Raw genomic sequence first — 18,750 nt, 5'->3', positions numbered from 1 at the left:
GTCTTCCTTTGAAGAAAATAAATGTCAACGCTACCCTCTATTCTACTCCCATTTTCCTCCCCACCCCATTTCCACTCTCCCTTAAAGAGATGTGTGCACACAATCACTGCCCAACGCAGGAATGCATCACTGCATCCAATGCTTGGAAACTGTCCGTGAAGATGCCTTTGAGTAGCTATCTATTTGAGGATTTGTGGCTAATTCCTCCCCATTTGTTTCCTTAGCCTGCTCCCAACCAGGTGTCTCCCGAACTTTTCCCCTCCGCCACCAACTCCGTCTCCATCAGCAGGTGCTTTCTGTCATAGGGACTGGCGTGCCGCGGACAGTGTGATAAAGAAACCGTATGATGGATATGAGAAATTCGTAAGACCCAGCAGCAAACGGGGAGCGGCTGGCGAGCGCTCCACGGCCCCCAAGCGTGGGAGCTCTGGATCGGAATTTGTAATTCGTAATTGGAACGTGAGCGCCGGAACAGCTCTCCTGGTAACCACCCCAGCTGGCGCGCGGAAAACCCGGAAAGTGGACTTGGCCCCCGCTCCCTCCCGGAAACAACTCCTGGTGCCTGCAACCGTTCTCACTGAGCATGTGCAGACGGCGATGCGCATGCTCTGTCGCGGTCCGGTTCGGTTTCTGTTGCGGGACCCAGGGTGTCTCCTAGCGCAACCGGAACTAGCTGTCCCGGGGCCGGCCTCTTTTATCTCCTGCGGCCTTGTAGTGGTCTCCGAGCCTCCCCACCCCTCCTTCCCTCTTCACCCCCTAGGCTTGATTGCCCTTTCCCCGAAACAGCTATCATGAGCGCGAGGCTGCCGGTGTTGTCTCCACCTCGGTGGCCGCGGCTGTTGCTGCTGTTGCTGCTCCTGCTGGGGGCGGCTCCTGGCCCGCGCCGGAGTGGCGCTTTCTACCTGCCTGGCCTGGCGCCCGTCAACTTCTGCGAAGAAGAAAAAAAGAGCGACGAGTGCAAGGTGGGTGAGGCCTGACGAGCCCCCTGATACACTGTCGGAAAGGGAAGTCGCCCCTATCCGGGGGAGCTGATCCTCGGGTGGGAGTGAGGGAAGGGGGTGTAGCAGTGGGTGGGGTCGAGTTTCCCCAGAAGCTTTTGGGGTCGGCCGGGCTGTGGGTGGGGGGCTCTGGAACAGCCCTTGCAAGGGTAGATTCTGGAGGACTCAGTGGGCCTCACACTCTCCTCGCGTCTTGCGGGCCAAGTAGCACGAGCAGCTGTATTCAGTTTTCCTGGAACAGGGACCGTGTGGAGCGCCCTTGGAGTTGGGCTTCACGCCTCAGAGCTTTGGAGTTGGATGCATGCAGGTCCACGCGTGAGTGTTCGCTCACAGCCCTGTATCATGTACGCTAAGGAAGCGGGTGACCGACTCCCTGCATGTGAGCAACACTCAGCCTAGTTACAATTTCCATTAGCTTTTAACTTCATTGCTTCCTGTTGAATTGCATTTTCCTGGACCCTCCTGGTTGGTTAGGAGAGCTTGTTCTTTCTAGGACTTTGATATCTCGCATCACAATTGGAAGTTGGTTCCTTATTTGTGGAGTATAACACCCAGAACCGCACAAACTGCATTAATAAAGAGTTGCTGTAATGGTTGAGACACTTGATTTCTGACTTTTAAGTGTAAAAGATGTTAATACACAAAAAAAGATACGAGATCTCACTATTTAGTTTCTCTTAGATGGTTTTAAACATTTAAAAGGGGCAAATGATGGAAGAATCTGGTATTTTCCTAGGGCAAGTCTTGAAAACTTTGATCTCTTACAACATTCACACCCAAGGTTTTCAGTTTAATTGCTAGTAAAAGAGGCGTAAGTAAAGTAACCTGCTTTTAGGTTATATGGTGTAGGGCTTTACAGTATTCATACACAACTATTTTGTTAAGTTTATTTAAAACTTAACATTTGGGGGATGAGGATCTCTTTGAAGCCTTTAATGATTTTAACAATTCAAATAATCGTTCAACAAACTTTTACAATCTATAAATAGGCTTATTTATTATGTCTGATTTTTTTTAAAGCTAGTGTTTATTTTATTACTGCTAGCTTTACTATAGCTGTGAATTTTGAGGTTATTTTAGGGCATTAGATAAGCTATTAAATTTTTCATAACATTTGGTAGTTTCTTTTTAGGTTGTCAGCTGTCCTGAATGACATGTTTATACATCTGTGCAAAACCTTGTATCTGAAAAAATATATAAGGATATTTAAGGTTTACCCAAGTCAGCAGTTAACGTTTCAGTACTTAAGTTTATACTTTGCAGTGCAAGAAACTTTTACTCCTTTTTGAGGATTCTGACTGAAAGACTGTTGTGCTTCCAAGTGGAAGGGAGATCTAGACTTGCAAGTACACTGGTTTTTCCATTAAATATTTTGGTAACCAACCTTCAAAGCCTAGTATTTGGTCTTTAATTTTAACAGCAGTTGTATATTCTATTCCTAGTGCCTCAAAGATGAAAAATATATTTCCTGCCCTCTAGGAACCTCAAAGTAAGGGATATAAGTTTATGAAAAGATTAACAGATTATTGAAATCTGATATACAGGATGATGTCCAAAGTGTTCTAAAACACAAATGAGGAAACATCTGTGGACTAGAGTCTTTAGGGAAAGTTCTATAGAAGAAGTGACACGGCCAGGCGTGGTGGCCCAGGCCTGTAATTCCTTGGGAGGCCGAGGTGGGCGGATGACCTGAGGTCAGGAGTTTGAGACCAGCCTGGCCAATATGGTGAAACCCCATCTCTACTAAGAATACAAAAATTAGCTGGGCGTGGTGGCGGGCATCTGTAATCCCAGCTCCTTGGGAGGCTGAGGCAGGGAGAATCGCTTGAACTCGGGAGGCAGAGGTTGCAGTAAGCTGAGATTGTGCCATTGCACTCCAGCCTGGGCGACAGAGCGAGACTTTGTCTCAAGAAAAAAAAAAAGAGGAAGAAGTGACATTTGAGATGGACTTCGAAAATGAATAAATGAAACTTACAGGTGGTCTGCCAGTTAGATGATGGTTTTCTCAACAGTCCTTTGGTAAGTGGCTAGGTGGTGTATTACAGTTGTTTTTTGGTTAATCTTGGGGGTCATTTTGGATTTTAAATTTTCATGGGTATAGGGATAAAACAGGCAGAGTAGATCATTTTCTGAAATGTTTGGATTTTATCTTTATCGCCAGCTACACTCACGTTTGGTCAATGGAAACAACTCTTAGCAGAGCAGGAGGGTGTACTTTCAGCATTTTTCCTACGATATGACTGACTGGTGTAGAGAATTTGAAATAAACTTTAATGTTTCTTTTCTTTGCCTTTCAAAGAAGATGCTATAAATAACAGTAAACAGTTGAAATTTGTATTACTTCAATCAGGATATTAATAATTTATTCTCATCCATTTCGTATTTGTTAAGGACAGTCTTGTATACATTATTCAGAAAAGTGGAAGGAACTTCTTTTAAAAATTAGAAATGAGAGTCGTGAAGTGGAAATGATTCTTTCCAAAAGATGCTGTTAAGTTAGTGAATCTGAAGTTGGATAAATTTGGCAGGTCGTTGATACTATTACCAACGGTTTTTCCATCTGTAAAATAGGGATAATCATATTTGATTATGACATATTCCCCTTGAAAGGTATTTTGCATTTCTTAGAGGAAAAGTGCAATATTTGTCATTGTTGTGATAGTGTAGAGATGAAACAAATATATCTTCAACTTATATATAATTTAGGTAGTAGAGTGTTTTTATGTACTGTAAAGTTTCTCTCATGCATTTACCTCAGGATGTAAATTGACAGAGAATCAGAAGAACCCTGAGGATTTAGTAATTTTCTCTCTTTAAAAATTATCTTATGTTGAATTTACTAGCAGAGAAACAGGAGTCCAGTGAACATAAAATTCGATTTATGTTGCTGTAACTTCTGATTAATTATCTTAGCCTTCATAGATACTGTATGTTTTCATGGCCTCCTTTTTTTTAACTTATTTTACATGCACATGCATTTGGATATTGAGGTGGTGCACCTTCTTACTGCTTTTTATAGCCTATACTATTTCATTTTGTTCCTGTACTATCCGTGGTTTGCCTAACCATTCTTACTTGTAGGGCATTTAGATTGGGCCCAGCTTTTCTCTATTATAAATAGCTCTGTTACAGTGTATTTAGCAGTAATTATTTGCATATCCCCAAATATAAAATTCTGGGCAAAGATAAGAAGTGTTTTAGTTCCGTGTAGTATTGCCAGATTTCTTTCAACAACGATAGGTTTGATTTACAGTGCCTTTAACTAAATAATACCTTGTTTTGCCACATTATTTTAATTTTTACTTATCAATTTCATATCAATTTGATGGTCCCTAAGACTTTTTCTTTTTTTTGAGGTGGAGTTTCGCTCTTATCACCCAGGCCGGAGTGCAGTGGCGCGATCTTGGCTCACTGCAACCTCCACCTCCTGAGTTCTAGCAATTCTCCTGCCTCAGCCCCCTGAGTAACTGGGATTACAGGCGCCTGCCACCCCCTATGCCTGGCTAGTTTTTGTATTTTTAGTGGAGACGGAGTTTCACCACATTGGCCATGCTAGTCTCGAACTCCAGAGCTCTCAGGTAATTCGTCTACCTCAGCCTCCCAAAGTGCTGGGATTACAGGCATGAGCCACCACGCCCAGCCTGTACACTTTTTAAATGCTTTGCTTTCATTGCTATTGAAGTTTCTGTGTCTTTTAATGTTTTTCTTTTATTTGCCTTATTTTGTTAGGTTTTGAAACCATAGTAATAAAAGATTGAGCTATGGTATTCCTTTCCTGTAGAATTCGCTTTACTTTCTTCACATCAAGGGACACTGTATGACTGAAATAAGTAGAATAAAGGCCTGATTATAAGTGAATAGATCTTCCAGGGTAAAATATGCAGTTCTAATTTAGTTTGTAAAAGTTTTGGCTATTTCAGTTAGCTTTGTGCTTTTTAGCTTTAGATCAAATCTTAGTGTGCCCAGTGGCATTCTGATGGCTAAGAGGTGGAGATAGTGAGCAGTTCATCTTTGCTGCTTTTAACTTTCAAGTAATTATTGGATTGTCAACCAGAATTCAGACCTAACAACTAAAAATAGTATTCTCCAAAACTTTAATTCTGCCACTTTTTTACTGTTTGATGGATAGATTATGTTCTTAGATGAAAGATTAAGATTTTTTTCCTTTGCTGTAAGGAAAATGACCAATCATACCCCTAGTGGTTAAAACAATGTTTAAATGAATTAGTTTAACAACTTTTAATAAAAAAGAAAATAATCATACTTTCCTTTCTTGGTAGTTATTTTTAGAAGCATTTTATAAGTTGTGTTTGTATTCTGGGAGCAGTCGTATATAAATATTGGAATGAGTCAAATTTAAGGAAGTAGTCCGAATGTTGATCTGAACAGACACAGAATAAATATGTATGTACCTGTTTTAATTTTACCATAGAAGTAGTTTGAAGATTTTGAAGTATTTAAAGAAAAAATAATAATTAGTATGTGTATTTATTGGTATAGTGATAAATATTTATCGATATTTAGTTTCACGTTCTCATAGTTTTCTCTGGAATAAGAGCATTGATTCTTAGCTTCTGGAAACTCATTAGTGTTTGGGTGTTGCTGTTTCAAATCTGAAATCTGGCACTGGAAGGACTTACTTTGACTATGGTAAATACACATTCCAACAATTGTTTCTTCTTCCTCTGAAAAGGTATGTGAAACTGAGAAAGTTTGCCTTTCAGAAATTAAATTTTTAAGTAAAATTATTTTAAGACTGTGATTGTTTGTTATAGTCAATCTGAGAGTTAGAATGAAGAAAACAACAGAAGTCTATGAACAAAATTGTCTCTTTCTGCCTGTGGCCCCTCACCAAGGTGGGTGTAAACTTGAACTTCCAAAGGTGTAAACTGGAACATCTGAAACAAATCAGACATACGTTCCACACCTCACACCCCCAACACAAACACACAGACACACATCACTACAGAGATTGGTCTGTGCACTGTCAACCTTAGAGCCCAGCTGCCCAAACCCTTACTTCCCTATTCTCTCCTGTAGTTTTCTGTCACCATGGTGTCTCAGTAAGTTTTGTAGTTAATTGTAGCTGCTTTACATGTGTCCAACAGTTTCATTCTGTTTTCATTAAAATTAACTATCTATAAAAGGCTTTGGAGGAAATTTGTGAATTTTTTATTTTTTTGCTCCTCTTCTCACTTTTCAAACCTGTTTACTACGTTTTGTGTGTTTTGTATATGCCTTAGCTAAACTTTATAACATCCCTATGATATTTAGATGAGGAAACAGAAGCTCAGTAAGATTTAGTAGCTGTCTCTAGTATACAAAGCTAGTAAGTAGTAAAGCCAGGATGCAAACAAACCCAAGACTGAGTCCAAAGCCTAGGCTCTTGGCCACAGCCTTCTACTCTGAGCACTCTTCTTTTTTGCCTCTCCCCTGGGGATCCCTGACCCCTTATCACCCTGGACTTTGACAGTTCCAGAAAACACTCTATATCTACTACATGTAATTTTCATTTTATTTTATTTTTTAGAAACAGAGTCTTGCTCTGTTGCCCAGGCTAGACTGCAGTGGTGCAGTCATAGTTCATTGCAGCCTTGACGTGTCTATGTAATTTTTAAGTAGTCAGGTTTTGTATTTACTTCTTTTGTTGATACAGTCTAAAATTGAAATTTTATTTTTCAGGGCTTTGGGGAAATAACCCAGGTAATTATCTAGGAGATCAATTTCTGGGCATTGCTGGTTGGATAACTCAGAGCTCATAAACAAGCATTTGTGAGTCCCAGCATTGCTCTTGAGACTTTTATTGTGTCTGAGTTAAGACTTCCCTTCTTCAGGAATGCGCCACTGTGGACTTCTCTAATGTTAAGGAGTTGAAGCTTCCATAGATTTCCTTTTTTATGGCCTCCATATCTCAAATCCTTTTGTGACTTGTCATTTGCCATGATCCTTGTACAGTCACATTTCTTCACTGAGATTTCTTTCTCCCTTGAAAATCCAATTGTAGGTGTGGGGTGGGACAGATGTGATGATAGCAGAATAAGGTGGAATAAAAGCAGAAACAAAGGAACCAGGAAATGGGAAAAAGTATAGTCCTCTGGAGTGGTACCTTGTTAAAACAAAAAAAATAGACTCTAGTTGTGACCACAGCTGGGATCAGGTATGGAATCGGCAGATTAGGACTAGAAATAAAATTGTACCTTTGGGAGAGAAATTTAAAAAGGAAAACTATAGAATTCTAAATAAAACCACTTCCATAAAAAATTTCTTAGTGCAGGATTGTAATCAATCTTGCTTTCTCTAAGTGACTTAGGATTCTGCAACTTCCTTAAAATGTTTCATGTTGTCAAAACTTTGCATGCTTGAAATAACCTAGGTGGGGACAGTTTGAAAGTGTGAATGTGAAGCAAGTAACCCTTGAAGCTCTTTCTAGTCCCATCAGTGATAATCTAGAGTTGTCTGTCTCTATTTAAGGCAAATTTCTGGGAGGAGATGGACTTAACTGTTTGGGATGGTGAATAAAGATGCTTAGAGTGGAAAATGACCTTAAATAAATCAGATATTGCCCTCATATAGCTCATGCTATTTTCACGATAAGGAAACAAAGTCAGCCAGGTGCAGTGCTTCTCACCTGTAATCCCAACGCTTTGGGAGGCCATAGTGGGCAGATTGCTTGAGCCTAGGAGTTCAAGACCAACCTGGGCATGATGACACCCAATCTCAACTGAAAATACAAAAATTAGCCAGGCATGGTGGCATGAATCTGTAGTCCCAGCAACTTGGGAGGCTGAGGTGGGAGAATGTAGGGACCAGCCCCACAGGGTTGGTGGGTTTTTCTCCCCGTGTGTGGAGATGAGAGATTGTAGAAATTAAGACAAAAGACAAAAAGATAAAAGACAGCTGGGCCTGGGGGACCACTACTACCAAGACACAGAGACCAGTAGTGGCCCCGAATTCCTGGCTGTGCTGGAAACAAGGCAAAAGGGGCAGGGTAAGGAGTGTGAGTCATCTCCAATGATTGACAAGGTCACGTGAGTCACATGTCCACCGGACAGGGGGCCCTTCCCTGTTTGGCAGCTGAGGCGGAGAGACAGAGAGAGAGAGGACACAGCCTATGCCATTATTTCTTCATATCAGGTTTTTAGTACTTTCACTAATTTTGCTACTGCTATCTAGAAGGCAGAGCCAGGTGTACAGTATGGAACATGAAAGCAGACTAGGAGTGTGACCTCTGAAGCACAGCATCACAGGGAGACAGGCCTCTGGATAACTGTGGGCGGGGCTGTCTGATGTCAGGCCTTCCACAAGAGGTGGAGGAGTAGCGTCTTCTCTAAACTCCCCAGGGGAAAGGGGGACTCCCTTTTCCAGTCTGCTAAGTAGTGGGTGTTTTTCCTTGGCACTGACGCTACCGCTAGACCACAGTCTGCTTGGTAACTGCGTCTTCCCAGACACTGGTGTTACCGCTAGACCAAGGAGCCCTCTGGTGGCCCTGCCTGGGCATAACAGAAGGCTCTCACTCTTGTCTTGTCACTTTTCACTATGTCCCTTCAGCTCCTGTCTCTGTATGGCCTGGCTTTTCCTAGGTTATGATTGTAGAGCGAGGATTATTGTAATATTGGAGTAAAGAGTAATTGCTGCAAACTAATGATTAATGATATTCATATATAATCATATGTATGATCTATATCTAGTAGAACTCTTGTTATTTTGTATATTTTATTATACTGGAACAGCTCATGCCCTCAGTCTTTTTTTGCCTGGGCACCTGGGTGGCTTGCTGCCCACAGGAGGATTACATGAACCCAGGAGGTCTAGGCAGCTGCAGTGAGCCATGATTGTGCCACTGCACTCCAGCTTGTGTGACAGAGCGAGACACTGTTTAAAAAGGCAATCCAACAAAACACACACACACACCACACAGAGATTCAGTAGCTGAGACTGGGTAATTTATAAAGAAAAGAGGTTTAATTGGCCCACAGTTCTGCAGGCTGTACAAGCATGGCACGGACATCCCTCGGCTTCTAAGGGGAGCCTCAGGAAGTTTTTACTCATGGCAGAAGGTGAAGCAGGAGCAGGGATGTCACATGGTCAAAGCAGGAGTGGAAGAGGGTGTTTTGTTGGGCGAGATGCCACACTTTACAAGCAGATCTCATAAGAACTCACCATCACGAGGACAGCACCAAGGGAATGGTGCTAATCCATTCATTAGAAGTCTACCCCCATGATCTAGTCACCTCCCACCAGGCCCTACCTGCAGCATTGGGGATTACAGTTTGACATAAGATTTGAGTGGGGAAAAATACTCAAATCTCATGCCCTTCTTATATTGCAAAATACAATCATGCCTTCCTAATAGTCCCCCAAAATCGTAACTCACTCCAGCATTATTTCAAAAGTCCCAAGCCCAAGTCTCATTTGAGACAAGGAAAGTCCCTTCTACCTATGAGCCTGTAAAATAAAAAAGCAAAAACAAGTTACTTACATCCAAGACACAAAGTGGGTATAGGCACTGGGTAAATATTCCCAGGCCTTGGGCAGCTCCACCATTGTAGTTTTACAGGGTTCAACCCCCACAGCTGCCCTTACAGGTTGTTGAGTGCCTGTAGCTTTTCCAGTCTCAGAGTGTAAGCTGCCAATGAATCTACTATTCTGGAGTCTGGAGGACAATGTCCCCCTTCTCACAGCTCCACTAGGCAGTACCCTGGCGGCTACTCTGAATGGGGCTCCAACACCACATTTCCCCTCCGCACTGCCCTACTAAAGGTGCTTTGTGGGGCCTCCATCCCTGCATCAGGCTTCTGCCTGGGCACCCAGGTTTTCTCATCCTCTGAAATCTAGGCAGAGGCTGCCAAGCATTCTTTACTCTTGAACTCTGTGTGCCCACAGGCTTAACAGCACATGGAAGCCCCCAAGACTTATGGCTTGTATTCTGTAAATGGCAGCCCGAGCTGTACCTCGGACTCTTTGAGCCACAGCTGGAGCTGGAGTGACCTGGATGCTGGGATCCCAAGGCTGCACAGGGCAGTGGGGCCCTGGGTCTGACTATGAACCCATTCAGTCTTCCTGGGCCTCTGGGCCTGTTGTGGGAGGGGCTGCTGCATAGGTCTCTGAAATGCCTTTGAAGCCTTTTCCCTGTAGTCTTGGATATTAGCACTTGGCCCCCTTTTAGTTATGCAGATATCTCTAGCACATGGTTACTCCACAGCCTACTTGAATTTCTCTCCAGAAAAAAACTTTTTTTTTTCTTTGCCACATGGTTAGGCTTCAAATTTTCTGAATGTTTATGCTCTGCTTCCTGTTTAAATATAAATTCCAGCTTTAAATCATTTATTTGACCCTTCGGCTAAGGTAGGCTGTTAGAAGCAGCCAGGTTACCTCTTGAACACTTTGCTGCATAAAAGTTTCTTCTGCCAGATATACTAGGTTGTCACTCTTTAGTGCAGAGTTCCCCAGATCCCTCGGGCATTAATAGAATGCAGTCAAGCTCTTTGCTAAGATATAACACGTGTGACCTTTGTTCAAGTTCCCAGTAAGTTCCTCATTTTCATCTCAGACCTCAGCAGCCTGACTTTACTGTCCATATCACTGTCAACGTTCACAATCATTTAAACAGTCTCTAAGAAGTTCCAAACTTTGCCTCATCTTTCTGTCTTCTTTTGAGCCCTCCAAACTCTGCCTGTTTCCCAGTTCTAGAACCAGTTCCACATTTTCAGGTATCTTTATAGCAACACCCCATCCTCGGCACCAATTTTCTTTATTAGGCCATTCTTGCATTGCTATAAAGAAATACTGAGACTGGGTAATTTATAAAGGAAAGAGGTTTAATTGGCTCAGGATTCTGCAGGCTATACAAGCATGCACTGACATCTCTCTGCTTCTGGGGGGGCCTCAGGGAGCTTTTACTCAAGGCAGAAGATGACGCAGGAGTGGCCGTGTCATATGGTTACAGTGAGCAAGAGAGTGGGGGTGGTGCTACACTTTACACACAACCAGATCTCACAATAACTCATTATCAGGAGGATAACACCCAGAGGGATGGTGCTAAACCATTCATTAGGAATCCACCCTCATGATCCAGTCACCTCCCAGCAAACTCCACCTCCAACACTGGAGAATACAATTTGACATAAGATTTAGACAAGGACAGATATTCAAACTTATCACATGCCTTGTGTTTCCATCTGGATTATAACTTCTTTGAAGGCAAGCGTTCATGAATTTGTATTTTATCATCCAAAATGTCTAGTATAGGACTTTGTGGGCATTAAATACATGTGTTGGCTGATTGAGTTTTTCATGGTTTTCAGGATCTGTTGTTGTGAATGTTCTTTGGTTTTCAAGTATATTGCAAATTCTACTATTTTTTCCTATTTAATAAATTGGCTTCTTCTGAGATAATTTTTCCTGTTCCTGGAACATTTTTCCACCCTAAATTTTACTTTTTTATCTTTATTTCTTACTGTTTTCATTTGGCTTCTGTTGCTTTACAGTGAGACTAAGGTCTACTCTCAACTTTAAAGCCCTTTTTCCAGCTTTTAATTGTGACAATTTTCAAAATTCAAAAAAGTTAAGAGTAATGTAATGATCACCTTTTACTCACCTCGACCACCTAGAATCAAGTCGTTTACATTTTTTCATACTTGTCTTATCTGTGTATTTATAGGGGTGAATGTCATGACATCTGTGGCATACTTTCACATGGTTCAGCTTGAAGCCCTTTCTTAAACCATATAAACTCCCGGCAGTCTCATTTCCTTTCTTCCAATTTTTAACATTTGCTCCACTGCTATATTAGGAGGTTCTCATTCTTACGATACTTTTGAAATTTCTTTGTCTTGCTGCAAGAGTTGATATTTAGAGTTACTGCAAATGTAGCATATTTACAAATTTATTGTAAATGACTCTCTTCTATGTTCTGTGTTATGGTTGACTTTAATTTTAATTGACTTCACATTCCTCAGCACGTGTGAGATGACAATTCTTAAAATTTCAGATTCTCACAATTTAGAAAAGGAAGAATGAAAGTGCTGTGAATGCCAAGATGCAATGAATATTCAAGCTGTGTTCGATTACTTTGCCGAACATAAAAAATAGGTCCGTAATTTAGTGTTGATATCTGTGATAGACTTTCTTACAAAAGTAGTGTGGAAGAGTGTCAGAAGAGACAAGAAGGAAGAAATGTAGAGGAATAAAGTCAACAGAAATAAAAAGTTATGGTAGCGGCAGTTGAGTTTACCTACTTTGTTTCTGCAGTCCAGCTTTTTAACTCGTTTCCTTGTGTTCAAGAAGCAAGGAATCCCTAGTTCTTAAGGCTACTATCAGAATTGTGCATGGCAATTATTGTCTTCCTTTTCCCTAGACTAGTGAAGAAGACAAGAATAATGGATAGGCATTAACAAGGTTCAGAAGGCTGTCTGTCTTAGTGTTCTTGAAAAACACTGGAATAGCCTACTTGGATGAATGGGAGACGAGAGGAAGGAAGAGCCTTTCACAGAAACCCTTATACTGATAAACCTTTATTCAGACTCAGGAACGGCCAGTTTCTTTAAGATAATACATTACAGCTGCTGTGTTTATTTGTTATAGTTATTATGTGCCAATTATGGACGAGCTTCTGCATGTACTATTTTCTGTTTTATTATTACATCATTCAGTTCCTATATTCAAAATTATTACTTGCCCCAGAGTGCTTAGTAAGAGTAGACCTAGGATTTGAAGTGAACCCAGCCTTCTGATGATACATTCTTTCTAAGAAGGAGATTTGGAAGCTGCTTCATCGGATCAGGAAGGGTTGACAGATAAGGTAAATTTAATGGGTATTAGATATTAGATGAAATGCCAAATGTAGATGGATTAAAAACTAATAAATGCAGATAAGAAAATAAGGGAGGAAAGGGTTTGAAAACCCCCCTTGGGCTATGTGCTAAAATGGAGTAAGAGTGATAGTAATTGGTTTAAAAGACACCAAGTTACATAAACAGAAGATTAACATGGTTTCTGGAAAAGAAGTTTTCCTGGTTTCTAGAATTACTGGAAGATTTGCTGTAGTTTTAGAAGGAGCCAATGAATTTGATTTCTAAAGTTTTGACAAGATTGTTTTTTAAAGGTTAAAATGAAATGTAAAGGAAATGTGGCGTGGGTTGGCTTAAGGGCTGAGTGAGGTGGAGTGAGAGAGAAATCCATTGGGAGTGCTGACAGTGGAGATTTCCAGGACTGGTGCTTGAGGCTAATTTCGGTTTTAAATTTAGAAAAGAGAATGCACATGAAATGTTTTAATTTGCCAGTGGTACAAATCTCCATATGTAGCATAATGTAAAGCTAATGGAAATATATTTTCAGAAGCCCTCTTCAAGTTATTATAAGACAGCACAAAGTAAATTAATTTGGTCATGGACAAATTGAGAAAGTGTATCTGAAGAGAAACAGTTACCATGTTTTTGAGATGATGAGCTCCAAGCTATCAGTTTAGAACATAGGAAGGAAATAAAGAACTGTCCTTGAAGAATGTAAGCTTCTGGGTAGAAAGGCTAATGAAAGTAACAATGTTATTCTATACTTACATGAAACTTTAACATATAAATCTTAAACTCTGCTATGATTCTCCATGACATGCCTTTTAAGAAAGATATGAGAATAGGGCAAGGTCCTGAGAAGAGCAGCTAGCACGACAAGGAGATAGGTGATTCAGAAGATTAAGACTCAAAGGAGATAGGAGAGAATGCAGAAAATGAGAATAATGTTTTCCCTCAATCTTAGACTCTTAGAGCCAAAAGTTGTCCCATGAAACTTCAGAGAGGACATCATAAGCTAAGCAAAAATTTGTATTACTTCATCAATTGGGTAGAGATGGGAGAAACATTTACCCTAATATTTATATGCCCTGAGACAATGTCTTAAAATTTTTCACATGGCCTCAGGCTTTCAAACTTTATGCCTTGTGTTGGACCCTCTGAGATTTGAATTCAAATAATATTGAAAAATACCTGGAAAACAGTGCTGAAGGATGTACTAGAATTCTAATCCAGCTCACTGCTTGTTTTTGTAGGGCCTTCAGGCTAATAATTGTTTTACATTTTAAGTGGTTGGAGAAAAAAGTCAAAAGAAGGGTAATATTTAGTGATGAGTGAAAATTACATGAGAATAAAATATCAGTGCTGTAAGTGCAAGTTTTATTGGGCTACAGCCATGCTCACTTGTGGATGTAGTGTCTACGACTGCTTTTGCACTATAGCAGTGGCAGAGACCCAGTGTCCTCCTATAAAGCCTAAGTTACTCTCTGGCCCTTTACAGAAAAAGTTTGCCAGCCTCTTAGATAGACTAATAAAATTAGCGTCGTTTTTCCAGGAAAAGAAAAGATTGTAGTGACTAGAGGAAAAGCGTTAAATAGATGAAGAGATGTTGTATACAGTCATGAACCATATAACGTTTCGGTCAACAACAGACCGGTGGTCTCACAAGATGATAATGGAGCTAAAAATTCCTATTGCCTACTGACATCATAGCCATTGTGACATCATGGCGTAATTACCTTATTTTTAAAAAGTTTAGCATAGCCTAAGTGTACAGTGTATAAGTCTACAGTTGTGTACAGTAATGTCCTAGGCCTTCACATTCATTCACCGCCCACTCACCCAGAGCAGCTTCCAGCCTTGCAAGTTCTATTCACGGTAAGTGCCCTATGCAGGTGTAACATTTTCTCCTTTTAGATTGCATTTTGATTGTACCTATTCTATGTTTAGATGTGTTTAGCTATACAAATACCATTGTGTTACAGTTGCCCCCAATATTTAGTACAATCACATGTTGTTTAAGTATGTGATGGACCACACTATATATATACCCGAGGTGTGTAGTAGGCTACACCATCTAGATTTGTGCAGGTATGCTCTGTGATGGTCCCATGACAAAATCCCCTAATGACATGTTTCTCCGAACACATCCCTGTCATTAAGTGACACATGACTGTAAATGGTGCTGAGCAGCATGCTGTTCTTTCCTGTGCTGTTCTTTCTGTTTCTGGTCTAACACAGAGGCCGTTAGCCTCCTGGGACTATTTACATTTAATTAAATACAACTTAAAATTCAGTTCTTCAGCTACATTGACTGCATTCCAAGTGTCCAATAGCCACATGTGGCTGGTGGCCACCATATTTGAAGAACATTTCCATCATTGCTTAAAACTCTGCTGGACATGGCTATGTAATAGTAAATACGGTACTTTGTGCCAGGTGCTGCTCTTGAATCTTCTCAAAAACTTCTTGAAGTAGGGATTATTATCACTTCTGTTCTACAGATCAGAACATTGAGGAACAGGGAAGTGAAGAAACTTGCCTAGAATCACACAGCTAGTGTCAGGCAGCATTTAGGCCCAGGCAGCCTAGCTTCAGAGTCTTGCTTAATCATTTCGTGCTGAGAAAGGTTGAGAGTGAGGAATATGCTTAATCGTAGCAAGAGGGACATGGCTTATGTGTTGACAGTGCTGTACAGATTTTGAAACACAAAACTTAGAAAAGTCCTGTAGAGTGTAATAGCTACATTCCTTCCTAGAGGGAAATCGAGAGATAGGAACTGGACTAGTGTTTTGGAGACCTGTCAGTCTTCATTAGGTTAAATGGATCATTTGAATTCTGACTTATCTTCATAGTAGTGTTGACCCTTTCTAATTAGTGGAAATTATTTTGGCAAAGGAAGCCATTAAATGGGAACTTTGCCTTCACAACAGTTACATGTATTTGTGTTAATTCAAGCATGCTGTAGTCTACATGATAGACTACATGCTACAGTATCATGTCCTATTACCTTTTTAGCTGAGTTGAAGGCTGTGTTGACGTTGAGTTATAATTTCACTTGAGTAGAGGTGTAGGGGCCACATATGATACTGTGTTTGGTATTACATACAAAGGCTGATGCCCTCTGTTGTATAGCATGAATATTGGGTGAGCATTTTAGTGGATGAACACTTCCTTCTTCTGAATATTACTAAATTTTTTGGGTTTTATTTTAACAAATGCATAGCATTTCATGTGTCAGGCACTATTTGGAGTACTTTATAAATGTTAACTTATTTAATCTCCATATCCCTATGAGAGAAATACTGTTTTTTTTTTTTTTTGAAATGGAGTCTCGCTCTGTTGCCCAGGGTGGAGTGTAGTGGTGCGATCTTGGCTCACTGCTACCTCTGCCTCCAGGGTTCAAGCAGTTCTCCTGCCCCAGCCTCCTCTGTAGCTGGGATGATAGGTATGTGCCACCACACCCGGCTAATTTTGTATTTTTAGTAGAGACGGGGTTTCGCCATGTTGACCAGGCTGGTGTCGAACTCCTGACCTCGGGTGATCCGCCTTGGCCTCCCAAAGTGCTGGGGGGTTACAGGCATGAGCCACCGCACCTGTCTGAGAAATACTGTTATCCTCATTTTGCAGAGGAGGAAGCTAAAGCACCCATGAGGAAAGTGACATGTTTAATAGTTTGACCACAGTCACACAGTTAGACAAGTGATAGCACCGGGATTTGAACCCAGGCAGTCTGGCCACAGAACCTGTAATCTTGCCTGCTGTGTTTTGCTGCCTTTCTGGTGGCAGTGGACTACTGATTTGTTTTAATTGTACACCAACCATCTCGTCTTGCTTTGGGGGATGTTAGCAAGTGTAGAGGATTGTTGACAGCACTAGTAAGTGAGATCAAAATGACAAGTGTGGCTCTGTGGCACTCCCAGAAGCCTCATGACTAGACCACAGGCAGTATACAGCTCTAACTCCATAAAATACTTGTCCCAGCCAAACAGCTCTTAGTCATTTTTTGATTAGCACCAAAAGTATTTCAGGGCACACATGACTTGCTGGCTTCCTCAGCTGGTAAATTCTGTCATGAGTAGCCTGAGCTCCTTTTTTGAGAGGGTGGGTCAGTGTTATGGGTCCTGCAGAACTTCAGCTACACCTGGGAGAAATTTTGGAAGCTTCACTAGGAAAGTGTAGCTTAAAATTAGCCTATATTTCCCAGGAAGTTGATACAGCTTATCTCCCTCTACCCTGATGTTCAGCTTGATCTGGTTATTGCCACCTTCTTCACTGCTACTACCTTGTAGTTCATTGTTCTTAAATTGATGGAAGAGGTCCTTCAAAGTTAGACCATGTGGTCGTTGTCTATCCCCGTGTGCTTAAGAGTACACATGTGCATGGAATTGTATTCCAGTATAGTTGATCTAGAAATATCTAACCAACTTGGCAGCATTTCTTGGTTGCTTGCTGTGAAAATGCTAAAAATTGTGTTTAAAAATAAAAATTGTTGTGCTTCTGAGTGTAATACCAAATTTGCAAACCAGATTTTTAAAAACAGCATCTATATTAATATGATAAATGCTTTCAGTTAACATATCTTAATAATTTTTTAGAAAATTTAGAAAGCATTTAAAAACTATTGGAGACGTTTGCAACTCTGAAAATTATTTTATTGTATTTTAAAATTAATTATTAAAAAATTTTAAGACGGAGTCTTGCTCTGTCACCCAGGCTGGAATGCAGTGGTGCCACCATAGTTCACTGTAACTTTGAACTTCTAGGCTTGAGTGATCTTCCTGCCTCAGCCTCACAAGTAGCCAGGAATACAGGCTCGTGCCATTGTGCCCAGCTAATTTTAAAAAATTTAAAAATTTTTTTGTAGGAACAGGCTCTCGCTGTATTGCTCAGGCTAGTCACAAACTCCTGGCCTCAAGTGATCTCCTACCTCAGCCTCCTAAGGGGCTGGGATTACAGGTGTGAGCCACCATTCCTAGCCCTATTGTAGTATTTTTTAAATGTATATAAATCCACTCAGTGAATGGATTTGTAAGAGAATTGTTTAAAGTTGACTGGAATTATAACATTTTACACTTCAGACATTGTCAAATTCTTTTTCAATTCTAAGCATGACTTAAGGCTTTATGTCGTGTTGTTTATATTCTAATTTTGTGTTTCCTTATTTTCAGGCCGAAATAGAACTATTTGTGAACAGACTTGACTCAGTGGAATCAGTTCTTCCTTATGAATACACAGCGTAAGTTTTTCAGCTTGGTTTTTATATAAAATTCAGAATTTTGTACATTGAGAACTTTGTTTTCTCACAGTTGTGGACAAATTGATATGCATTTTTAAAACATACACGGCCTGAAAATATTTTTTAAGGTGTACTCTTCCAAGGTGTGGTTAAAAATGTGATCTTTGTTTTATGTTTCTTTGTAATACAACAGAAGCACTGACTAAAGAGTGAATTTCCTTTTTTACCTGACTGAACAAAAAGGTATTTTGTTTTCTTAACATTTTAAAATTATAAATAGCTCCACATATTTTAAACAAAATTTTATGTCCCATATAATCAGTTCCCAGAAATAACTACTTTGATGTCTACTTCTCCACATTTTTTTCTCTGAATAGTCTAATCTATATAATCACATTTATTCATTTTTGTTTTAAACAGAAGTAGATTCATAGTATTTATATTTATATTTATTTTTATGTTTTTGAGACAGAGTCTCACTGTATCCCCCAGGCTGGAGTGCAGTGGTGCGATCTTGGCTTGCTGCAACCTCTGCCTGTGGCGTTCAAGTGATTCCCCTGCCTCAGCCTCCCAGGTACCTGTGTTTACAGGCACATGACACCACGTCTGGCTAAGTTTTGCATTTTTAGTAGAGACGGATTTCACCATGTTAGCCAGGCTGGTCTCAAACTCCTGGGCTCAAATGATTCACCCACTTCGGCCTCCCAAAGTGCTGGGATTACAGGCG

The 18,750-nt window shown here is 40.6% G+C and overlaps 1 protein-coding gene across 1 annotated transcript in view; it reads left to right on the top strand.

Annotated features, from left to right (window-relative positions):
- The first annotated feature begins 479 nt into the window (after positions 1 to 479).
- The window catches only part of TM9SF2 (transmembrane 9 superfamily member 2), a 78,760-nt gene continuing 60,489 nt past the window's right edge, over positions 480 to 18,750 (top strand). The window contains exons 1-2 of the mRNA XM_017861916.1: positions 480 to 962; positions 17,956 to 18,023. Of these exons, the coding sequence (XP_017717405.1) occupies positions 792 to 962; positions 17,956 to 18,023 (239 nt within the window). The 5' untranslated portion in view covers positions 480 to 791. The remainder of the gene's footprint in view (positions 963 to 17,955; positions 18,024 to 18,750) is intronic.

The sequence above is a fragment of the Rhinopithecus bieti genome, unplaced genomic scaffold (assembly GCF_001698545.2).
Source record: "Rhinopithecus bieti isolate Rb0 unplaced genomic scaffold, ASM169854v2 scaffold_2254, whole genome shotgun sequence".
In the NCBI taxonomy this organism is placed as follows: Eukaryota; Metazoa; Chordata; class Mammalia; order Primates; family Cercopithecidae; genus Rhinopithecus; species Rhinopithecus bieti.
Note: the sequence above shows the minus strand (reverse complement) of the source record. Positions and strands in the feature narration are given on the sequence as shown.